Source organism: Ceratotherium simum, chromosome 21, assembly GCF_057802395.1.
Source record: "Ceratotherium simum simum isolate JZ-2026a chromosome 21, ASM5780239v1, whole genome shotgun sequence".
In the NCBI taxonomy this organism is placed as follows: domain Eukaryota; kingdom Metazoa; phylum Chordata; class Mammalia; order Perissodactyla; family Rhinocerotidae; genus Ceratotherium; species Ceratotherium simum.
The window spans coordinates 874,220-893,487 of NC_141920.1; the positions used below are offsets into that span (position 1 = coordinate 874,220).

Sequence of the window (19,268 nt, forward strand, 5' to 3'; positions counted from 1 at the left end):
CCTGCCCGCAAGGCCAGGGCCAGACTGGGAGGTGGTAAGTGCCCATCACCTGGGGCCTGGGGTCAGGATCCAGGCTACACTCCAACTCTCATGGGACTCCCCATCACTGGGCCTCAGTTTCCCCTCTGCAAAATGGACCAAATGAGACCCACCACAGGCCCCTCCCAGGAATCTGTGGGACCCAGAAAGAAGAGCTGGGATGCTCTTCAGCCCAAATGGAGACAGGGATGTCGGGGCAGAGGGGACCACAGGGCAGAGGCCCCAGATGGGCCAGTATGACCCTCTAGGAAAGTTCTAGCACCCTGGGGGACCATGGCCACTGGGGCAGCCCACGGTTGGGAGGTGGGCACGTCCTGCAGAGCCCTGTGGAGGGGTCTGTTCCAGACCCTGGGGGGCCGGGGAGGGTCACAGGCAGGGGGAGGCGGCTGTGATCCTTCCAGGACAGTCCAGGACCTTGTGGAAGCTCCCAAAGAATATCCTCCTCACTTCGGGCAGATCGAAGGTGACCTCTTGCAAGGTTGCCCTGAGGTCGTGGCTAAAGTAGGTCAGCGACTTTCTGCCGGCTGCGGAGGCAGGGAGAAGAGGACGTGAGTCCTCTCGGAGTGAAAGACGGGGAGGACCCCCCACGCCCACCCAGAGTGGAACGGGGGCAGCCCCCACGGAGGCAAGCAGAGCCCCCTGTGCCCCAAACCCCCGAGGCCCGGGCTGCAGAAAGTGGCCCCCGTGGACGCCCGCCTCCTGCTGAGGGTGGGCGCCGGCGCCCTTGCCTGGGGCGGCCTCGTCCTGGCCCGGAGGCGGATTTGCTCAGGACCCACAGCCTGTGGGGCTTCAAGGGGCGACCTGGGCCCACTCCCTTCCCTCTCGCCTGACCGTCCAGCAGGACCCCCAGGACGGGCTGGAAGTCCTCGGCCGTCATCTGCCACAGCGCGAAGGCCTCGCGGGGCGTCTCCGGGAGCAGGCGCAGGAGGAAGACGAGCGTGTGCTCTGGAGGGAGGGCAGCTGGGTGGATGTCACTGTGGGGGCAGAGGTGGGGGCGACCGCAGGCCTGAGAGGAGGCCAGGGGACAGCAGAGCAGGGGTCCACAGTGCTAGGCTGGGGCCTCTCCTGCCTCGGTTCCCCCATGAGTGACATGGGGTATGTGAGGGACAGACCTCCCCCCTGGGGCCGTCGGGGAGTCAGCAAGAGGTGCTCCCAGGCACGGCACACACTCTGTCGCCTGAGGCTGGCCGGGACCGAAGGCCATCCCACCACAGCCAGCGTCCACCACGGTCCCTGGCAGGGCTCGCCAAGACCCCATTTCTCAAGGTCTCTGTGTGGTGGAGAGGGTGCAGGTCAAGAAGGCCCACAGGAGGGTCTCTGCGCCTGCCTCCTGGGGGTCAGGAGCCCACAAGCCCAGAGGCAGCTCTGCTGTCAGAGGCCTCAGACCAGGCGGGCAGTGGGGGCTCTTTGCTGGGGCCAGTGGCTACCCAGGGGACTGAAGGGTGAGGGTGGCAGGGAACAGGGCCTTGGGTCACCCAGGAAAACTGTTCCTAATGGTGTACCCTTCCTATTTGCCTTCATTTGCTCTCAAGATGACCAAGGGCCCACAAGACCCAGCCAGCCACATTTCTGCTGGAACTGGCCTGGGGCCTTGGCACGTGCTGCTCCTTCTTCCTGGGTGCCCTTTCTCTCCCCCATTCTCTCCCTAGTGGCTCTACTCATCTGCTACCTCCTCAGGGAGTCTTCCTGACCCCATTACAGGGAAGGATCCCTTCTACTCTTAGCGGCCCTGGAGTTCCATTCATGGCAGCTATCACGGTGGGGGGGCCACACCTGTGCTGGGGGCCACACCTGTGCTGAGGGGCCACACCTGTGCTGGGGCCACACCTGTGCTGGAAGTCACACCTTTGCTGGGGCCACACCTGTTCTGGGAGTCACATCTGTGCTGGGGCCACACCTGTGCTGGGGCCACACCTGTGCTGCAGAGCCACACCTGCATGACCATCTGCCCCACATCTTGGGCTGTGAGCTCCAGAAGGGCAGACAGGAAAACATGAAGCACCCGTCACACTGTGAGTGCCCCGAGAGAAGTCCATCATTAGCAGAAAAGGGACAGTTATGGGAGAGCCACCGCAGCACTTTATCGCTGGGGCCGCCTCGCCCGTGCAGCGTTTGCTGCGAGAGTCGGAGCTGGGGGACCAGGAGCAGAGACTAGACTAAAGCTTGGACAGGAGGAGAGGCCACCGAGGAAGAGACAGGTGCCAGCTCCCTGCACAAAACGTGCAAATTGCACCCCACCCCAAAAATAAATGAAAACAGGGACAGATGGCAGGGGGATGTTCACAGCAAAGATTGGGCGTGAGGCAGAAGATGATGAAGGGAGCCGCGGGCAGGCATTTAGTTCAGCCACAAAATGCAACGTGTGACGCGGCCAGCACAAAGACCTGCCGTGGCCACGCCTGCCACACTGGTGCTGTCTGGGGAGAAACAGGCCTGAATCTTAGCAGCGTTCACTGGGTGGGTTTTGTAAAATTATATATCTTGTAGTTTTAAAATTTCTATTACAGAGCTTGTAACATACATTTGTAGTCTAAAACATCTTAACTTAAAAAAATTGTGCTGTGCATATTGAAGTTCGATCTATAATTAAAGATATCTCTGTAACAGGAGGGTGGTCACTGGACAGGGGATCAGCGCGAGCCTTCTTCATGGGCAGTCTCAGGGCAGCCGCTTCTGACAAGCTAGGGTGTCCGCAGATTCGCCTCATCAAATCAAATCACCCACAGGAAGCAAGAGTTCTCAAGGGGACAAGTTTGGCGGCTCCTGTGTAGATGTCCGCAGGTGGATCAATCCTCGGGCCACACGGGGAAAAGGACCCACACGTGGCCTCCTTCCACTGGCGTGAGATTTACTGAGGTAAACCTCAGGTTTCTGGAGCCCACACGCCAAGGTGAGTGCTGTTTGCTGACGCAGCCTCCAGGGGCCCGGTTGGCTCTGGGGGGCAGAGCCACTGGGCCCTGGGCACTTGCACCTCCTGCACCTCCCCTGGAGAGTCAGGTGGGGACGTGGTGGGTGCCCCCACTGCGGCTGCCACCCCTCAGGTCATAGCCCATCCCCGCCCTCCCACCTGGCCCGGCGTGTCAGTTGAGCGTCCTTGAAGAGTGTGAAGGTCCTGGTCGGGCCAAACGCCGAGGGCTCCATGGCCACGCCGCGGACATAGGCGTACTCCTTCTCCACCAGGCCAAAGGCCACCATCAGGTCAAAGCCTGGGAGGGACATGGGGACGACCGGCGGACAGTCAGAGACAGGAGGGAAGGAGGGAGGGGCAGGAGGCGAGAGAGGATAACCAGGGGTCAGGGTGACACAGAGAGCAGGAGGGGAGAGAGGGAGCCCAAGACCAGAGCTATGGGCAGAAATGGGGAGACGGGGACGCAGACGGGGATGGATGAACATGAAGATGTCCAGAGGGGAACACAGGGCCCTCAGGCAGGTGGGAGATGGGAGCTCAGGGCCTGGGTGGTGGGCGGGGGTCTGCCCAGGTGCCCAGAGCCCCCCCTGGCACCACCACCCCAGCTGCCCCTCTCCTCACCTCCATCCTGACCGGGGGGAAGGACACACAGGCAGCACTGCCTGCCCCTTGTACGCTCAAACCCTCAGCCTCCCCACCACCCTGCATCCCACCCACCCAGCGAGCCCAGCGGCGGTCCACCACCCACCCACCAGGCCAGCCCAAAGCGCCTGTGACTTCCCTGACGTTGACGGTACAAAGTGAACGTAGATCTCGTTCACTGGTGCTCAGGGCGGCCACAGGGCAGGAGCGGGCAGCTTGCCTGTTCCCCCCACTGCCCAGAGCAGGCCCTGCCCTGCAGTGGGGTCTGAGCAGCTGCAGCCCCATAGCTCACCAGAGACCCCAAGGGAGACTCAGCCCTCAACGCGGCCACCATCCCTGCACCCTGTCCCCACTGCTCCACTCGGGGCAGACCACAGCTGGCGCCCACACGTCAGCCCTCTCTGGGGAGGGTCTCAGGCCCACAAAGCACTAAAGACGCTGTGTGACCCCTCGGGCCTGCTCTGCCACATCCTAGCCCTGACCTTGGACAAACGACCTTGGACAAGCCTCAGTGACCTCGACTGTGAGTGGGAATAAAGGCACCAGCCAGCCTCGCGGAGACGACCCTGGAAAGGTTTGCGCCCTGCTGGAAAGCCCTCTAGGCTCTGGGCCACCCTTCCCCACGAGGACCCAGAGCAGGAGCAGTGGGTGTGGGGCTGGACCTACCTCGGAGGGAGCCGTCCGGGTGGAGGGCCGGGCAGGCTGCTGAGAGGCAACAGGGGCAGGGTCAGTGGTCTCCACGCCTCAGGGACGGGAAAGGACAGGAGGTCCTGCTACCTCAGGGGTCTCACTTCTACCCACTCGGGGAAGATGGTGCCGGCTGGGGGGCTCCCACTGGGGGCCTCACCCCTAGAGGGTACCAGCCACCCCAACGTGCCCCAGACGGCAGGGCCAGGGAGATGTCTGGGTGTGCAGACATGCCGACCGGGGGCATGTGCCGCCCTGGGGCCTGGCTGTGCAGGCTTGCTCCACTGCCAGGCGCAGAGTAGGTGCTCGGAAGCGTGCCCCGGTGAGTGAAGGCAGGAACCGGGACCCACAGGGCGAGAAGCAGTTCTCTCCTCGAATGTGAAGGGTGCTGAGCCTTGGCAGCTGCCCACTGGGTAGTGAGGCCCCCGTCCCTAGAGGTGTTCGAGCCAAAAGTAGATCTCACGGAGGGGACACAGAAGGAAGCTGGGGTGGTCAGGCTGACCAGCCTCTGAGGGCCTTCTGCTCCAAGCATCTGCGATGGTCCAAGAGAATCAGCATAAACCACAAAACAAAAGCCACAAGTTCCTCCCAGCTGGGTCCTGGCCTGCGGGTGGCAGGACCCAGAGACGACAGATGCCGTCTCCGCGTGCTGGGAGCATCGAGGTGGGGCCAGCCCGGGGCCCCTGGGCTCCAGCTGCAGCCACCCAAGGACATTGCCCGCCCTGTGATCTGCACGCGGCTTGCCCGCTCCTGCAGGCTGGACGTTTGCCCTGCACCTCCTGGACGCAGACACAGGAGGAGCACAGGCCTGTTCCCCAGCCTTGGGCATCTGCAGGTGAGGTCACGGCTGGAACCCCGCTGCGTCAGCCTGCAGAGTTCGGTTGGATGGGGGCGCTGTTAACCCCGGGGTTAGCGAGTGACGTTCTCGACGTGGAAGGTTTCACATGAAAACCCTGAGTTCCCTCTTCTAAGCTCTGCAGTGCTGGGCCGCGTGTGGGAGTGACAGGGAAAACAGTCCTGGTGAGGAGTCCCTCCAAGCAGGTTCTGGACTTCTCGGGCTGGCCAGAGTCAGGGCCCGGCTGAGGTCTGGGGCCTGGCTGGGTCTGAGGGTCTGTGGCCTGGCTGGCTCTGGGGTCTGGGGCCTGGCCGGGTCTGAGGGTCAGGGGCCTGGCTGGCTCTGGGGTATGGGGCCTGGCCGAGTCTGAGGGTCAGGGGCCTGGCTGGCTCTGGGGTCTGGGGCCTGGCTGGGTCTGAGGGTCTGGGGCCTGGCTGGGTCTGAGGGTCAGGGGCCTGGCTGGCTCTGGGGTCTGGGGCCTGGCCGGGTCTGAGGGTCAGGGGCCTGGCTGGCTCTGGGGTCTGGTGCCTGGCTGGGTCTGAGGGTCTGGGGCCTGGCTGGCTCTGGGGTCTGGGGTCTGGGGTCTGGCTGGGTCTGAGGGTCTGGGGCCTGGCCGGGTCTGAGGGTCAGGGGCCTGGCTGGCTCTGGGGTCTGGGGCCTGGCCGGGTCTGAGGGTCAGGGGCCTGGCTGGCTCTGGGGTCTGGGGCCTGGCCGGGTCTGAGGGTCAGGGGCCTGGCTGGCTCTGGGGTCTGGGGCCTGGCTGGGTCTGAGGGTCAGGGGCCTGGCTGGCTCTGGGGTCTGGGGCCTGGCTGGGTCTGAGGGTCTGGGGCCTGGCTGGGTCTGGGGACCTGGCAGGAGTCTGAGGGTCTGGGGCCTGGCTGGGTCTGGCATCTGGGGTCTGGCTGAGTTGGGGATCTGGCAGGGGTCTGAGGGTCTGGGATCTGGCTGGGTCTGAGAGTCTGGGGTCTGGCTGAGTCTGAGGGTCAGGGTCCTGGCTGGGTCTGAGGGTCTGGGGCCTGGCTGGGTCTGAGGGTCTGAGGCCTGGCTGGCTCTGGGGTCTGGGGTCTGGCTAGGTCTGAGGGTCTGGGGTCTGGCTGGGTCTGAGGGTCAGGGGCCTGGCTGGGGGTAGGATTCTGGCTGAGATCTCGTAGCCTGGCTGGGGTCTGGGGGCCTGGCTGGAGTGGGGGAGTCTGGCTGAGATCTGAGGGCCTGACTGGGTCTGAGGGTTTGGGGCCTGGCTGGGTCTGGGGTCTGGGGGCCTGGCTGGGTCTGAGGGTCTAGGGTCCTGGCTGGGTCTGGCTTCCGAGGTCTGGCTGAGTCTGGGGACCTGGCATGGGTCTGGGGATCTTGGGCCTGGCAGGGGTCTGGGGTCTTGGGTTTGGCTGGGTCTGAGGGTCTGGGCTCTGGCTGGGTCTGAGGGTCTGGGGCCTGGCTGGGTCTGAGGATCAGGGGCCTGGCTGGGTCTGGGGTCTGGGGTCTGGGGTCTGGGGTCTGGGGTCTGAGGTCTGGCTGGGTCTGAAGGTCTGGGGCCTGGCTGGGTCTGAGGATCTGGGGCCTGGCTGGATCTGAGGGTCTGGGGTCTGGCTAGGGTGTAGGATTCTGACTGGGATCTTGGGCCTGGCTGGGTCTAAGGGTCTGGGGTCTGGCTAGGGTGTAGGATTCTGACTGGGGTCTGGTAGCCTGGCTGGGGTCTGGTAGCCTGGCTGGGGTCTGGGACCTGGCTTGGGTCTGGAGCCTTGGGGCCCAGGTGGGGCCTGGGGGCCTGGATAGAGTCTGGGGGCCTGGCTGGGATATGGGAGTCCGGCTGAGGTCTGGGGGCCTGACTGGGTCTGAAGGTCTGGGGCCTGGCTGGGTCTGGCGTCTGGGGTCTGGCCGGGGTCTGGGTCTTGGCGCCCACTCACCCGTCCTGCCCGTGGCTGACACTGCCATACTCTCCCCTGCTCCATAGACTGCAGAGACCAGAACCCTGTACTTGGTGGCTGCTAGCAGATCTGGGAGTATCACGTGGCTCCTGGGTCCTGGAACGAAGATCTGGGGGGGACAGGTTCCCCTGAGATGCCCCTCCGAAGCGTCTTTGCTCGTCTAGGCATCTTCACTCCCTTCTGTCTGCGTGTCCTGCCCCGGAAGGGCTGCCACTCTCAACAGACAGGGTGGCTGTGTCTGCCCCATTGCCCCAGGACCCAGGGACCCACGAGGGGCGTCAGCTTCCCAGCTCCACCAAGACCCACCGATTTCTCGGGTCCCGAGCCCGAGGCCAGCATGTAGGTGAGCCGGTAGTGGAGGACGTGGTCGCTCGGGGGTGTCCAGCTGACCCGCAGGCTGTTGGGTGACTCGGAGGCCAGGGCCAGGTTGGAGGGCGGGCTCCGGCTGACTGTGAGGAGAGCACAGGTGGTGGAGGGCCCACTGAGCTCTGTACCACGCCCACTGCCCCCACTGCCCCCGCCACGCCTGCTGCCTGGTGGCCTCAGCACAGACAGGGCCACCAGGTCAGCTCTGGGACCGTCTTGAGCACTGTGTCACACGTGGTGACTTAGACCCTCAGCCACCCCAGGAACACCTGCCTGGAGGGCTCAGGGAGGCCCTGGGGACCAAGCAGGCAGGCTGGAGGGTCAGGGACTTGGGGAACTGCCTGTCAGCAGTTCTGGGAGTTTGGGGTCCTGGGCCATGGAACTGGGGGGTCTGGGGTCCCACTGGGCTGTTCCTGCCCAGCACGCAGCTGAGGGGCAGAGCAGGGGTCACCTACGGGGGGTATAGTGGAGGGACACGGGGTCGCTGTGGGCCCCGTCCCTGTAGTAGGCCAGGATGGTGATTTCGTACTCCGAGTGCCTCCCCAGGCCGGGCAGGATGGCCGTGCCCAGGTTCCCTGGGACAGAGATCTGCAGAGAGGAAGGACCAGGTGTCCACCCTGTGGAGTGGTGTCCTCACAGGCCACGGGCAGGCAGCTGTCCCTGAGATGCACCACTGGGGTCTGAGCGTCCCCTGGAGCTGGGGTGTGGGAAACGGGTCCTCTCTCCCCACCCCACACCTCATGGGCCTTCCCGTCTCCCAGGGGCATCCACTTGATCTGGTAGACGAGCACACCGGATGCCACTGGCGCTGCCCACTCCAGCCGAACCTTGTCCCCAGAGAGCTCTGTCACCGACAGCTGGCTCGGGCTGGGGACTTTCCCTGGAGGATGGAAGAGGGAGACAGAGGCTGGGTAGCAGGGCCCAGAGCAGGACAACTGCCTGGAGAGGAGGCCCCCCGCCCCCCTGAGGCTCAGAGGTTGCTCCCCCATCCCCGGCTCAGGTGCCCGTAGGAGGCTTCACTGGCACAGGGCCACACTTGGAGAGAAGGCTCTTGGGGGCAGAGGGGACCCCCAGGCCCCACACAGCAGCTGTGCCACACTTCCCCCTTTCCCAGGACTGGGCTGCAGGCTGGGCACAGGCCCTGCTTCCTGGAGGTGCCCCAGCCCCCCGTCTCTGCTCAGCCCCTGGGACCCTGTGTCCTGCTGAGGGCCCTGCACGCCACCATCACACCTGTCCACCCATCTCCACCTGGCTCAGCACTGCACAGAGCAGATGCCTAAGCATATGTGTTGATTTGAACTGTCTGTGGGGGCAGAAGGATGCAGCCCGGCCCTGGGATCCCCACCCCAACCTCTGCCCACGTACGTGTGGTCAGGCGGCCGGTCAGCGTAGAGGAGCTGCCCCCAGGGTAGAGGCAGGTGACTCGGACAGTGTACGTGGTAGAGGAGGAGAGGGGACCCAGGGTGGCCGACGTGGCATTCCCGGGAGCCTCTGTCTGCAAGGCGGGCGGGGGGGGACACCGGCAGGGCCTGGAGCCGAATCCCCAGGCCAGGGAGGGGGTAGCCCCTGCCAGGATGGAGACCCAGGCCCGGGACCGGCTAGCCAGGACTGCCCCATGGCCACCCCAGAGTGGGGAAACTGGCACGGACGGGGGACGGGTTGTGGGACCTGCCACACTGGGGCCTTGGGGCCTCGTTCACCTGCCCCCGCAAGACAGCCTCTCACCACACCACGTGCCCCCGCACACCTCACGCTGTCTTCTACGTGGATCTGTCTGATGTCTGCTCCATGTCTGTCTCCTCCCCGCCCCCACCAGCCTGGGGCCCCCAAGGGCCGGGACACGGCTCTGAGCTTTCTGTGCCCCAGGCCGAGGCTGGTGCCTGGGAGACGCAGCCAACACCCGGTGACAGCAAATGCAGGGGTGCACCGGGGGCGGGGGGCTGGGGGGCACTGAGGGCACTGGGCCCCCCGTGGACACTTCATGCCCCCTGGATGCCAGGTGCCCCAGTGGCCCCACAGGACACTGGGCCCCAGACAGGGCCTGCCCTCACCTGCCCTGAGTGTCCGCCCTCGCTGGAGACGTAGCTGACCCTGAAGAGGCGCACAGGCCTCGGAGTGCCCTCCCAGGACACGCGGGCCGAGTCGTGGCTCACATCTGAGAAGCCCAGTCTGGTGGGGGCCAGGGCGGCTGCGGAGCACACCAATGCCTCAGGGACCTGCTGCCACCCCCTCCCCACGTGTATGGGGGAAGGGTGGGTGTTGGTCAGGGCTGGTGGGGCCACCAGGTAGGGTCTGGTATCCTCTACCCCGTGGAAGGCTCAGGGGACCGGAGTGGGGCCTCTGCACTCACGGGTCCTGGTGTGCACACCCCTGGCCTCACTGGCCTCTGCCCCTCGCAGGCTCTGCACCCAGATGTCATAGTCCCTGCCCGGCTCCAGGCCGTCCAGCAGCACCTCTGGCCGCCCCACCCGCACCTGCAGGGGCACGGCACACACGGTGACCCCTGCCGGCTGCGGCCCCTTCTCACCCCCGCCTTCACAGGCTGAGGCCACACACCTCTCTCCCCTCCTCCTCGCCCTTGGGGGAGGCGGGTGAGCATCGCACCAGGTACTGGGTGGCCGCGGCTGAGGGCTGCCAGGCCAGGTGGATGGTTCTGGGTGTCACTGCAGCCAGGGTCAGTGCCTGGGGCGGAGGTAGAGGCGCTGGGGGAGGGGGGGCACTTTCGGAACTGGGCACAGGCAGGAATCCCACCCAGGATCTTGGAAGTGTGCCGTGCGTGTGTCTCCATGAGACCCAGAGGCGGAGGAACAGCCCTGGGGCAGGAGGCCCGCAGACAGTTCTGCGTCCCTGTCCCCAGACTCCACCCTGGACCAAGTCTTCGGCTCACAGCTCTGGGGAAACACGGCCACCCCGTGGGTTTCTGTTTAAGGCCACTTACCCTCAGGTGGGAGGGCTGTGGCCTCTAGGGGTTAAAAGGGCTCCATGAAGAAGCCAGACAGGAAAGGCCACATACTGTGCGGTCCCATTTGTACGAAAGGTCCAGAAATGGCAAATCCCAGAGACAGAAAGCAGATTAGGGGTGACGGGCGCACCATTGTGAATGCACTAGCAACCACTGAATTGCACACTTTAAGTGGGGAGTTGTAGGGTATATCTCAGTGAAGCTGTTGAAGGGGCTCATGGCATCCCTGGGGGCCTGCAGGCCAGGCAGGGCAGGAGCTCCATAAACCACCTGAGCAGTGACAGGAATGGGCCCTAGCTGTGACTATGGTGATGACACAATGATGCTGCTTGTGTTCAGAAAAGGACACTGAGGGTCAGAGAGGCCCAGTGACTCGGCCTTGGTCACACAGCAAGTTGGGGAAGGTGCCCCACCCAGGTTAAGACCCAGGACTGCCCACTGCCCCACCCTTGCTGGTGCCAGGCTCCAAAGGGATGCTGTGGGTAGGGGTAAGCCGCCCCCACCAGAAGCCTGGGCCCACCTCCATCCTGCCCACCTGTGGTCACCAGGCCCCACAGGCCCTCGCCGACCCCAGTCTCGTAGATGGGGAACACAGACACCAGGTACTCCGTGCTGGAAGTCAGGTTGTGCAGCTCCAGGGACGCGGTGGGCCCCTCCAGCTCCACCTGGAAGAGGAGCGGCAGTGGCGGGCAGGGTGGGCGCAGGGGGCACCGGGAAACAGCTCGAGGGAGGGCTGGGGTCGGGGCTTGCTTCCTGCTTGGCGGCGTCCCTGGCTTTGGGAGCAGAGCAGCTCCTGGCCACCCACCTGTCACCAGAAGCGTCGCCCCGCCCCTGGCAGTCGGAGGACATTCAGGACTCTGGCTTCGTGGTGGCTGCGGGCTTGGGAGGGCGCCCCACTCCGCTCCCCCAACTCCGCTTCCCCCCACTCCGCTCCCCACCCCACCGGCGCCCCCCACTCCGCGCCCCCCCCTCCGCGCCCCCCCACTCCGCTCCCCCCACTCTGCTCCCCACCCCACCTGCGCCCCACTCTCTCCACGTCAACTCGGTCACCCGTGGGCCCTGAGGTTGCAGGGGCAGGCAGGGGCCAGCTCTCACCTCCCTGGGGGCACCGCCCCTGGAAGGCCGCCACACGATCAGATACTTGAGGGGTGTCTTCGAGGTTGGAGTCCAGGACAGGTGGACGCTGGACGAGGTCACCTGGGTCAGGACCAGGCTGGTAGGAGCTGAGAGGGGGTCCAGGGCCACAGCGGCAGCTACCTGCGTCACTGTGGGCGGGGAGGGGGATGGTCAACAGCCCCAGTGGGCGACTGGCATTAGCAGCTCCATCTGCTCCCTCTGGTGGCCACTTCCAGGAGGGACAGTGTTCCCCAGGTGGGACTGCAGACCCCGTCAGGGCCATGAGAACTGGGGTGGGAGCGAGCTCAGTGCACTCCTTACCGGAGCCACAGGCCCTGTCCCTCTGCCCAAAGTGGCCGGCGTGGGTGACCGTGCCCTGGCGTCACCACCCACCTGCTCACCTGGGCCCTGACGCGGGCTCCTGGCCTGGACCTTCTGGCAGATGAGGCGGCTGAGCAGGCCAGCCAGCGTGCCGAGCTGGGGGAAGTCCTGCACGTTGTGGACGGTGACATCCAGCGGCTGGGATGCCAGGAGCCGCAGCTCTGCCTCGTCAGCATTCTTCACGCCTGCCCACACGGTGCAGAGGGTAAGGACGTGCCCACTCATCTTACAGCTGGGACTGCTGGGCCCCCAGGCTGAGCCACCCAGCGGGTGGGGGGGCCTTCCCAAGCCACGTACCCAAGACCCCATGGGCCCCAGAGAGGGGTCACCTGGCAGGTGCCCATGAGAGATGGCTTGGGGGCTGGTGCAAAGGTGGGGCGAGGCCCTGGATGGCCCCTTGCAGGCGGTACTGTGCCTGCCGCGGTCTCGCAGCATCTGGGGCGAGGAGGGAGGCCAGTGTGCCTTCCTTGGGGTCCTGAGCACGCCCTGCTGATCTAACCGAACACCCAGGGAGCTGGGGTGGAGTATGCAGGAGAGGATTTGGGGGAGCAAGAAGGGTCTCTGCTCCCAGAATCTGCCCCCAAATCTGGAGTTTCCTTCTCAAAGGACAGAGTTAGTAATTGGCCAGTTAAGCAAGTCGAGCGAGGCCCTGACGGGAGCTGGGCTATGGTGCAGCGAGCAGGGCACCATGCAGAGGGCAAGCTGGGCCGGGAGGTATCCACAGACGAAGCTGCAAACTGGCCAATTCGCCAGGACAGGGGGCAGGCACACCCGCGGCGCTCAGCTCCTCGCTTATGCACATCGTCACCCAGCTCCTTGGAGCCGAGACTTGTCCTCCCCGTTTCAAAGAGGCGGGGCTGAGTCTCAGAGAGGCCACGAGACCTCCAGCCCAGGGTGAAGCCGGGGTGCCAACTCCCACTGCGGCCAGGGGCCGAGCCAGCTGTGAGAACTCCAGTGAGAGCCCGGGGGCTGCTCACCCACAGCAAAGACGTCCACACCCAGGTCCTTGAGGACGTGGCCAGCAGTGCGGGCGTCGTCCTGGGACTTGCCGTCCGTCACTAGGATCACCACCTTCGCTGCCTCTGGACGGGGACCCGCTGCAGGCTTCAGGTTCTGCCCCAGCACATGGGTCAGGGCCAGGCCTTAGGTGCAGTGAGAAAGAAGCACATGCAGCCCCACACCCCTCCTGGAGTCCTCCCTGCCCAAGACCGCTCCACCAGCCTCTGGCCCCAGCGCTCTGCCCGCCGTGTCAGTCCTGGTCCCATCCAGCGGGAGGTGCCTGCAGAGCAGGGACACCACCTCTCCTTCCCTCAACGGCACCTCGAGACCCGAGGGCCAGTTCCCCACACCCTGCCCCTCGACCAGCTGGCATCAGCACTGGGAGCATCGAGGCCCTAGGATGCGGGAACAGGGAGGGGTCTGCCCGTGGGGGGCACCCCAAGGGGGCTGCTTCCACCAAGGCCACGCCCAAGCCCACTGGTGGGCCCCTCCCTGAAGCTTCTGTCAGTCTCAGCAAGACTGCCCGACAGAAACCCACGTTTTTCCAGACTAACAGGGCTGACGTGCCCTTTACAGGGACATGAGTGGTGCTCAGGGTCCACACAACCCTTGGGCCTGATTCATTACACATTCAGCTCTGGGAGCGGGTAAGAGGAGGCTGACCCGCAGGATGGAGCGAGGGGCAACAGGACAGACCTGAGCAGACCCCCGAGGGTGGGGGCACGGGGCCCAGGCAGACCTGTGAACGTGTTTCCCCCTTTGTAGCAGAGACCGCGGACGGCTGCCAGCACCTCCTCCTTGGTGCCAAAGGCGTTCAGGTCCCACTCGGTCTGGGGCTCTCCACTGTACTGAGTCAGGCCTGGAGGGGAGAGGCCACGCATGGCCAGCTGCAGTGCCGAGGGGGCAAGACGCACGTCCCCAGTGCCTGCTCTGCATGCAGCCTTACCCGGGGTCACCAGAGAGGGTGCATGCTGGCAAAGCCCCGCTTCCCACCCAGAGTAGTCACAGAACTGCCCCAAAGGGCAGGCCGTTCCTCCAGCCCAGGGCCCACCCCCCGTCCTGGCCAGTGGGGCAGTCGGCCCGTGGGCTGCAGAGAGCTCTCCTCTGGTTTCCCCAGGAGGCTGCCGAGTCTACCTCCATGGCCAGCTTCCTGGGACGGGTCTGGCCTGGGCTGGGGCTGGGTACCCACCTACTTGGACTTTATCCGGCCCGATTTCAAAGGGCTCGATGACGCTGGCCACGAAGTCTTTGACCTCCTGGAAGTGCCCGTGGCCAATACTCCAGGACCCATCCACCAGGAAGATCATGTCCACGGGTGTGGGGGGTGTACAGCGGAACTGGGGGCCGGCTGGGCAGGCGAGGAGGAGGTGAGATGCCAGGTGACGCCCAAGGCCGCTACAGGACCCCGAGCTGCTCTGAGCCGGGCTCCAGCCCCCAGATTCTCCTGCCCTGGGGCTGGTGGAGGGTGAGGGGCCACGGGGCTCTGGCCCCCAGTGAGGCGGTTAGATCTCACCACTTAGAAAACCCCACATGAACCTGGGTCCAAGCCCCACAAAACGGTCAATGAGACACCAGGTGTTCCAGCGGCCTTGGCAGGGCTGGTCACTGTGCGCGGTGTCCATGCGGGGGGCTGCTATGTGGGTCTGCCTTCCCAGCCCGGTGGACACCCAAGCAGAGGGCAGTGGCTGGGGTGGGTGAGGGGTCAGCACCGCGGACAGCTACAGGCAGGGCTGGGAGCCGCCCATTTGCCCAGCTCTGGGCTGAGGCTCCACTGTCTGGGGTGGGAGGTCCTGAGGATCCAGGGTCTCTTTGAAGACAATACCACACCCCCGGGTCTGGGGCTGCCTGAGAGTTTTACACAGACAGCACCTCCAGGTGGAGCCCCAGAACCAGGGCCAGACCCCATGCGGAGCCTCCTGGGCAGGGTAAGTGCGGTGAGACCCCCGTCAAATGGGGAGGCACAGCCCTGCTCTCAAGGCCCTGCATGGTGGGGAGACCACCCCGGCGGACCCCAAGTCCACTTGGAGACAGCAGGGGCCCCGGACCCCAGACCCTACGTGAGAGGGGATATGGCCTTCTGAGGAGGGAAACACCTCCTTCCCTTCCAAGTCTGATGGGGCGACAAAGTCAGGAACATCCAGGTCTGATGAAGGAGGCACAGCCCTGCCCGCAGAGCCTCGTGGGCCGGCAGAAAATGCCAGGCCTGTCTTCCCTGCCCCGGGTCCCACAGTGGCCCCCGCCCCGCAGGCCGGCAGAGGCTGGTGCCCTGCCGTTCTACCTGGCTTCTCTCTCCCTCCAGCAGACGCCCTGGTGCAGCTCTGCCTCTCCAGGTCTAGGGTGGGCTGAGCAGGCGCCTTCCCCCCGGGGCCCCTCAGTGGGTGCTGCTCCTCGCCGGGCACTCCTGGGGGAGGTCACAGCTGTGTCATCTCTCACTTGCCACACTCAGGCTGGGGGCACCGGGCACTGGGGCCCCGTGTATACCCCCAGCAGATGACCTGCCCTCAGAGGTCAGAGGGAACCCAGGAGGGTGGCAGGCAAGCTTCAGGTAAAGCTAGAGAGTGTGAGGTCAGATGTGAGGAGGAACTTCCCAGCCACATAGAGAGAAACGTGAGATGCTGAGGATTACTTCCTCCCCCCAGAGACTTACCCTCACCCCACTTTGACCCACCAAGAGGGGGCGGGTCCTGGTTTGGGACCAAGGCAACTCGGGGCTCAGGGCCTGGGCTCCCCCCGTGGGAGCGGGTGGGCTCCAGGGCTTTCCCCAGTGGCCTCTGGCTGCTCCTGCCCTCGGAGTTACTCTTCAAATCCTCAACTGCAGAGAGATCCGAGGGGCTGTCAGGACCCCACCGCCCAGGGTGGGAGCAGAGGCCTGGGGGTCATGGGGGGCCTGCACACACAACCCTCCCCACAAGGGCACATTGCAGGCTCTGTGGGTCCCCCGGCCCCCTGAGAGGCAAGCAGGGGTGTCAGGAGCTGTAAGCAAGGTTCCTGGGCGGCTGCATGGGGAGCCAGCACTCGAACCCAGGCCTGGGGCTCCCAGCCCAGAGTCCAGCTCTGGCCTCCTTCCCACACACACTCACCCCCAGAGGCTGGAATTCCGTGTGGGGACAGCAGACTTACTCACAAACTCCTTCCGAGCCAGCAGGACATTCCCTGAGCTGGTGAGCTCGAAGATCTGCACGGTGTACCCCTTGGAGGGGCTCAGGCCGCCCACTGTGGCCTTGGGAGTCTTGGTGGTCAGCATCACCTCCTGCTCTGGGTCCCCTGGCGTAGGGGTGGGGAGAGCTGTCGAGGCCGCCAAGGTGGGCGGGTGCATGTATTCGTGTGTGTAAGTGCACGTGTGTATGTGCACATGTGTGTAAGTGCACGTGTGTATGTGCACATGTGTGTATGTGTACACGGGTTGTGTGCCCTCTTGGGTACTGCGTGTGCATGCGTGCATGCAGGTGTGCACGCATGTGTGTCGGGGAGAGGTCAAATCCTCCAGGCTCCTCCTCTTCCCCGCCCCTGGCTCCTCCCCTCAGGGCAGGGTGGGGGGTCTCTGCCCCTCTCCGCAGCATCTGATGGGAGGGCCTGTGCTCCTGGGTAATAAATTGGGAGAGAACGTACCTCCAGCAAAACAATAACAACAAAACAATAACACGTCCTTTACAAAGCCTCCCCACAGGGGTTTATCCATGAGGAGAACCCATAAACCCCGCAAGTGCCCCGCACAACAGCCTCGGGACACGATGCAGGTGTGAAGGTGGAGAGAGAGGATGACCGGAGGGACCTGGGCCCCCCGCCCTGTGCACAGGGCTGAACAGCATGACGCCAGCGAGCGTCTAACTCCGTGAGTCCAAGCTTGGGGGCTGGGTTTCAAGCATTAAAGACAAACAGATGATTCCAAAGGGGACATGGCCATATTCTCAGAGGACGTGGCCCAGGATCAGAGCCGGAGAGACTGTGCTCAGACATCAGGAAGCACTCGGCGACTCTCGGGTCCCAGACGCTACAAAGGGGAATGAGGAGGAAGGACCCTGGCTCCTGCACCTGGAGAGGAAGCCGACCTTGCCCGTCCTGTTGACAGATGGCCCCCAGACCCGGGTCCTGCCCCGCGCTGTGGAGGTGGGACAGGTGCGGGGGGTTGGGGGGGTGTCATAGGAGTCACTAGACAGGCGTTTCGTGGTCACTGTGATTAATGGCTAACTTCTACTGAGCATTCATTGTGTGCCTGGCAGCCACCCGGGCACTTCACATGCATCGAGCTGCAAGATCTTCGCAAACCCATTACCCCACTTTGTAGACAGGAAAACTGAGGCTCCAAGGACCAAGTCACACAGTCACTCAGTGGTGGAATCAGGATTTAAACCAGGTCTGTCAGATTCCTGAGCCCGCCTCCACAGATGTGAGATTAACAAGCAACAGATGACAGGAGTCACATCCATGTCTGCCCACACACACACACGCGCTCACACATGCACACATGCACACGCACACACACGTGTGCACACACTCACACACGCGCTCACACATGCACACATGCACACGCACACACACGTGTGCACACACTCACACACGTGCACACACATGCACGAGCACAAACGTGTGCACACGCACACACGTGCTCACACGCACACACACGTGCTCACACATGCACACACTCACACACGTGCACACACACGTGCTCACACATGCACACGCACACACACGTGTGCACACACACGCGCGCACACATGCACACGCACACACACACAGGTGCACACACATGCACACGCACACAAACGTGTGCACACACTCACACACGTGCACACACACACGTGCTCACACATGCACACGCACACACGTCTGCACACGCACACACACGTGTGCACACGCACACACACGTGCTCACACACGCACACATGCACACACACGTGCTCACACACACGTGCTCACACATGCACACATGCACACGCACACACACGTGCGCACACACTCACACACGTGCACACACACACGTGTTCACACATGCACACATGCACATGCACACACACGTGTGCACACACTCACACACGTGCTCACACATGCACACATGCACACGCACACACACGTGTGCACACACTCACACACGTGCACACACACGTGCTCACACATGCACACGCACACACACGTGTGCACACACACACGTGCACACACGCGCTCACACATGCACACATGCACACGCACACACACGTGTGCGCACACACACATGTGCACACACACGTGCTCACACATGCACACATGCACATGCACACACACACGTGCACACACTGGTGCTCACACGTGCACACATGCACACGCACACACACGTGTGCACACACACGTGTGCACACACACGTGCTCACACATGCACACGCACACACACGTGTGCACACACTCACACACGTGCACACACACACGCGCGCTCACACACATACGCTCACATGTGCTCACACACGCTGCCCCGCTCCGTGCCCACCCATGTCACTGGCCTCGGGGACTAGGGACCCCTGACTCCTTAGCATCAGCTTTGCTCACAATTGCCGTACCAAAGGCCTGTCATTTCTTTCTTCCGACCCCTCTCCGGTCCCCCCACAGCCCTTCCTGTCCCCACACTTGTCCCTCGCCTGCCCCCTACCTGCTGTGTGCCGGTGGCCGGCTTCACGCAGTCAGAGCCCCGCACACAAGAACAAAGTCCTAATCCCATATGCCCCCACACTCTTACAGGCTTGTTATTTTCAACAGAAGCTAAGCATTTTTTAAAGACAGAACATTAAATAGATCACAAGTGAGCAGCTTTAATGCGTTAGCTCAACAAGCACTGACCGAGGCTGCCTTTGCTCATGCCTGACGATCTCGGCAAACACCGGTTCTACGGGGCGTCTGCCCATCCATCCACACCAGTGCAGAGACAACATGCAATGGCAGCGGCCAGGCTTCTACTCTGGGGCTGGTGGACTAGGTGCGTCAGACAACTCTCCTGCTGAGAGTTAGGAAAACTGGATAGAATTCTTTTTAAGAATCTGTTTGAATGCCGAGAGCTAACAAGGCAGAAGAATTGCAAGGCCATGATCCAAAACCCAGAGAAGTCAGCCCAGCCACTGTTGCTCTTACACCAGGAGTGTGTTATAGACTGAATGCTTGCATTCTCCAAATTCACTTGTTGACATCCTAGGCCCTGCAGTGATGGTGTTAGGGGGTGGGGCCTTTGGGAGGTGATTAGGTCATGAGGGTGAAGCCCCCAGGATGGGACTAGTGCCCTTATGAAGAGGCCCCCTCCACCATGTGAGGACACAGCGAGAAGACGGCCCTCACCAAGAACATGACTGTGCTGGCACCCTGACCTCAGGCTTCCAGCCTCCCAAACTGTGAGAAATAAATGTTCTTTAAGCCACCCAGTCTGTAGTAATTTGTTAGAGCAGCCCGAATGGA

General features: G+C 63.6%; 1 protein-coding gene across 2 annotated transcripts in view; it reads right to left on the reverse strand.

Annotated features, from left to right (window-relative positions):
* The window catches only part of COL20A1 (collagen type XX alpha 1 chain), a 36,028-nt gene that overhangs the window by 8,236 nt on the left and 8,524 nt on the right, over positions 1-19,268 (reverse strand). Inside the window, exons 3-23 of one of the 2 annotated variants that reach the window (XM_087444983.1) lie at positions 15,978-16,121; positions 15,526-15,669; positions 15,136-15,258; positions 14,047-14,205; positions 13,597-13,716; positions 12,836-13,000; positions 11,879-12,043; positions 11,457-11,626; positions 10,897-11,026; positions 9,956-10,101; positions 9,750-9,873; positions 9,451-9,587; positions 8,765-8,894; positions 8,137-8,279; positions 7,855-7,987; positions 7,340-7,482; positions 7,013-7,142; positions 4,256-4,294; positions 3,107-3,245; positions 871-1,013; positions 454-563 (exon numbers count right to left, since the gene is read on the reverse strand). In XM_087444983.1, the coding sequence (XP_087301109.1) occupies positions 454-563; positions 871-1,013; positions 3,107-3,245; positions 4,256-4,294; positions 7,013-7,142; positions 7,340-7,482; positions 7,855-7,987; positions 8,137-8,279; positions 8,765-8,894; positions 9,451-9,587; positions 9,750-9,873; positions 9,956-10,101; positions 10,897-11,026; positions 11,457-11,626; positions 11,879-12,043; positions 12,836-13,000; positions 13,597-13,716; positions 14,047-14,205; positions 15,136-15,258; positions 15,526-15,669; positions 15,978-16,121 (2,837 nt within the window). Of the gene's footprint in view, positions 1-453; positions 564-870; positions 1,014-3,106; positions 3,246-4,255; positions 4,295-7,012; positions 7,143-7,339; positions 7,483-7,854; positions 7,988-8,136; positions 8,280-8,764; positions 8,895-9,450; positions 9,588-9,749; positions 9,874-9,955; positions 10,102-10,896; positions 11,027-11,456; positions 11,627-11,878; positions 12,044-12,835; positions 13,001-13,596; positions 13,717-14,046; positions 14,206-15,135; positions 15,259-15,504; positions 15,670-15,977; positions 16,122-19,268 lie in introns of both variants that reach the window. The other variant, XM_087444982.1, reaches the window with a different exon arrangement.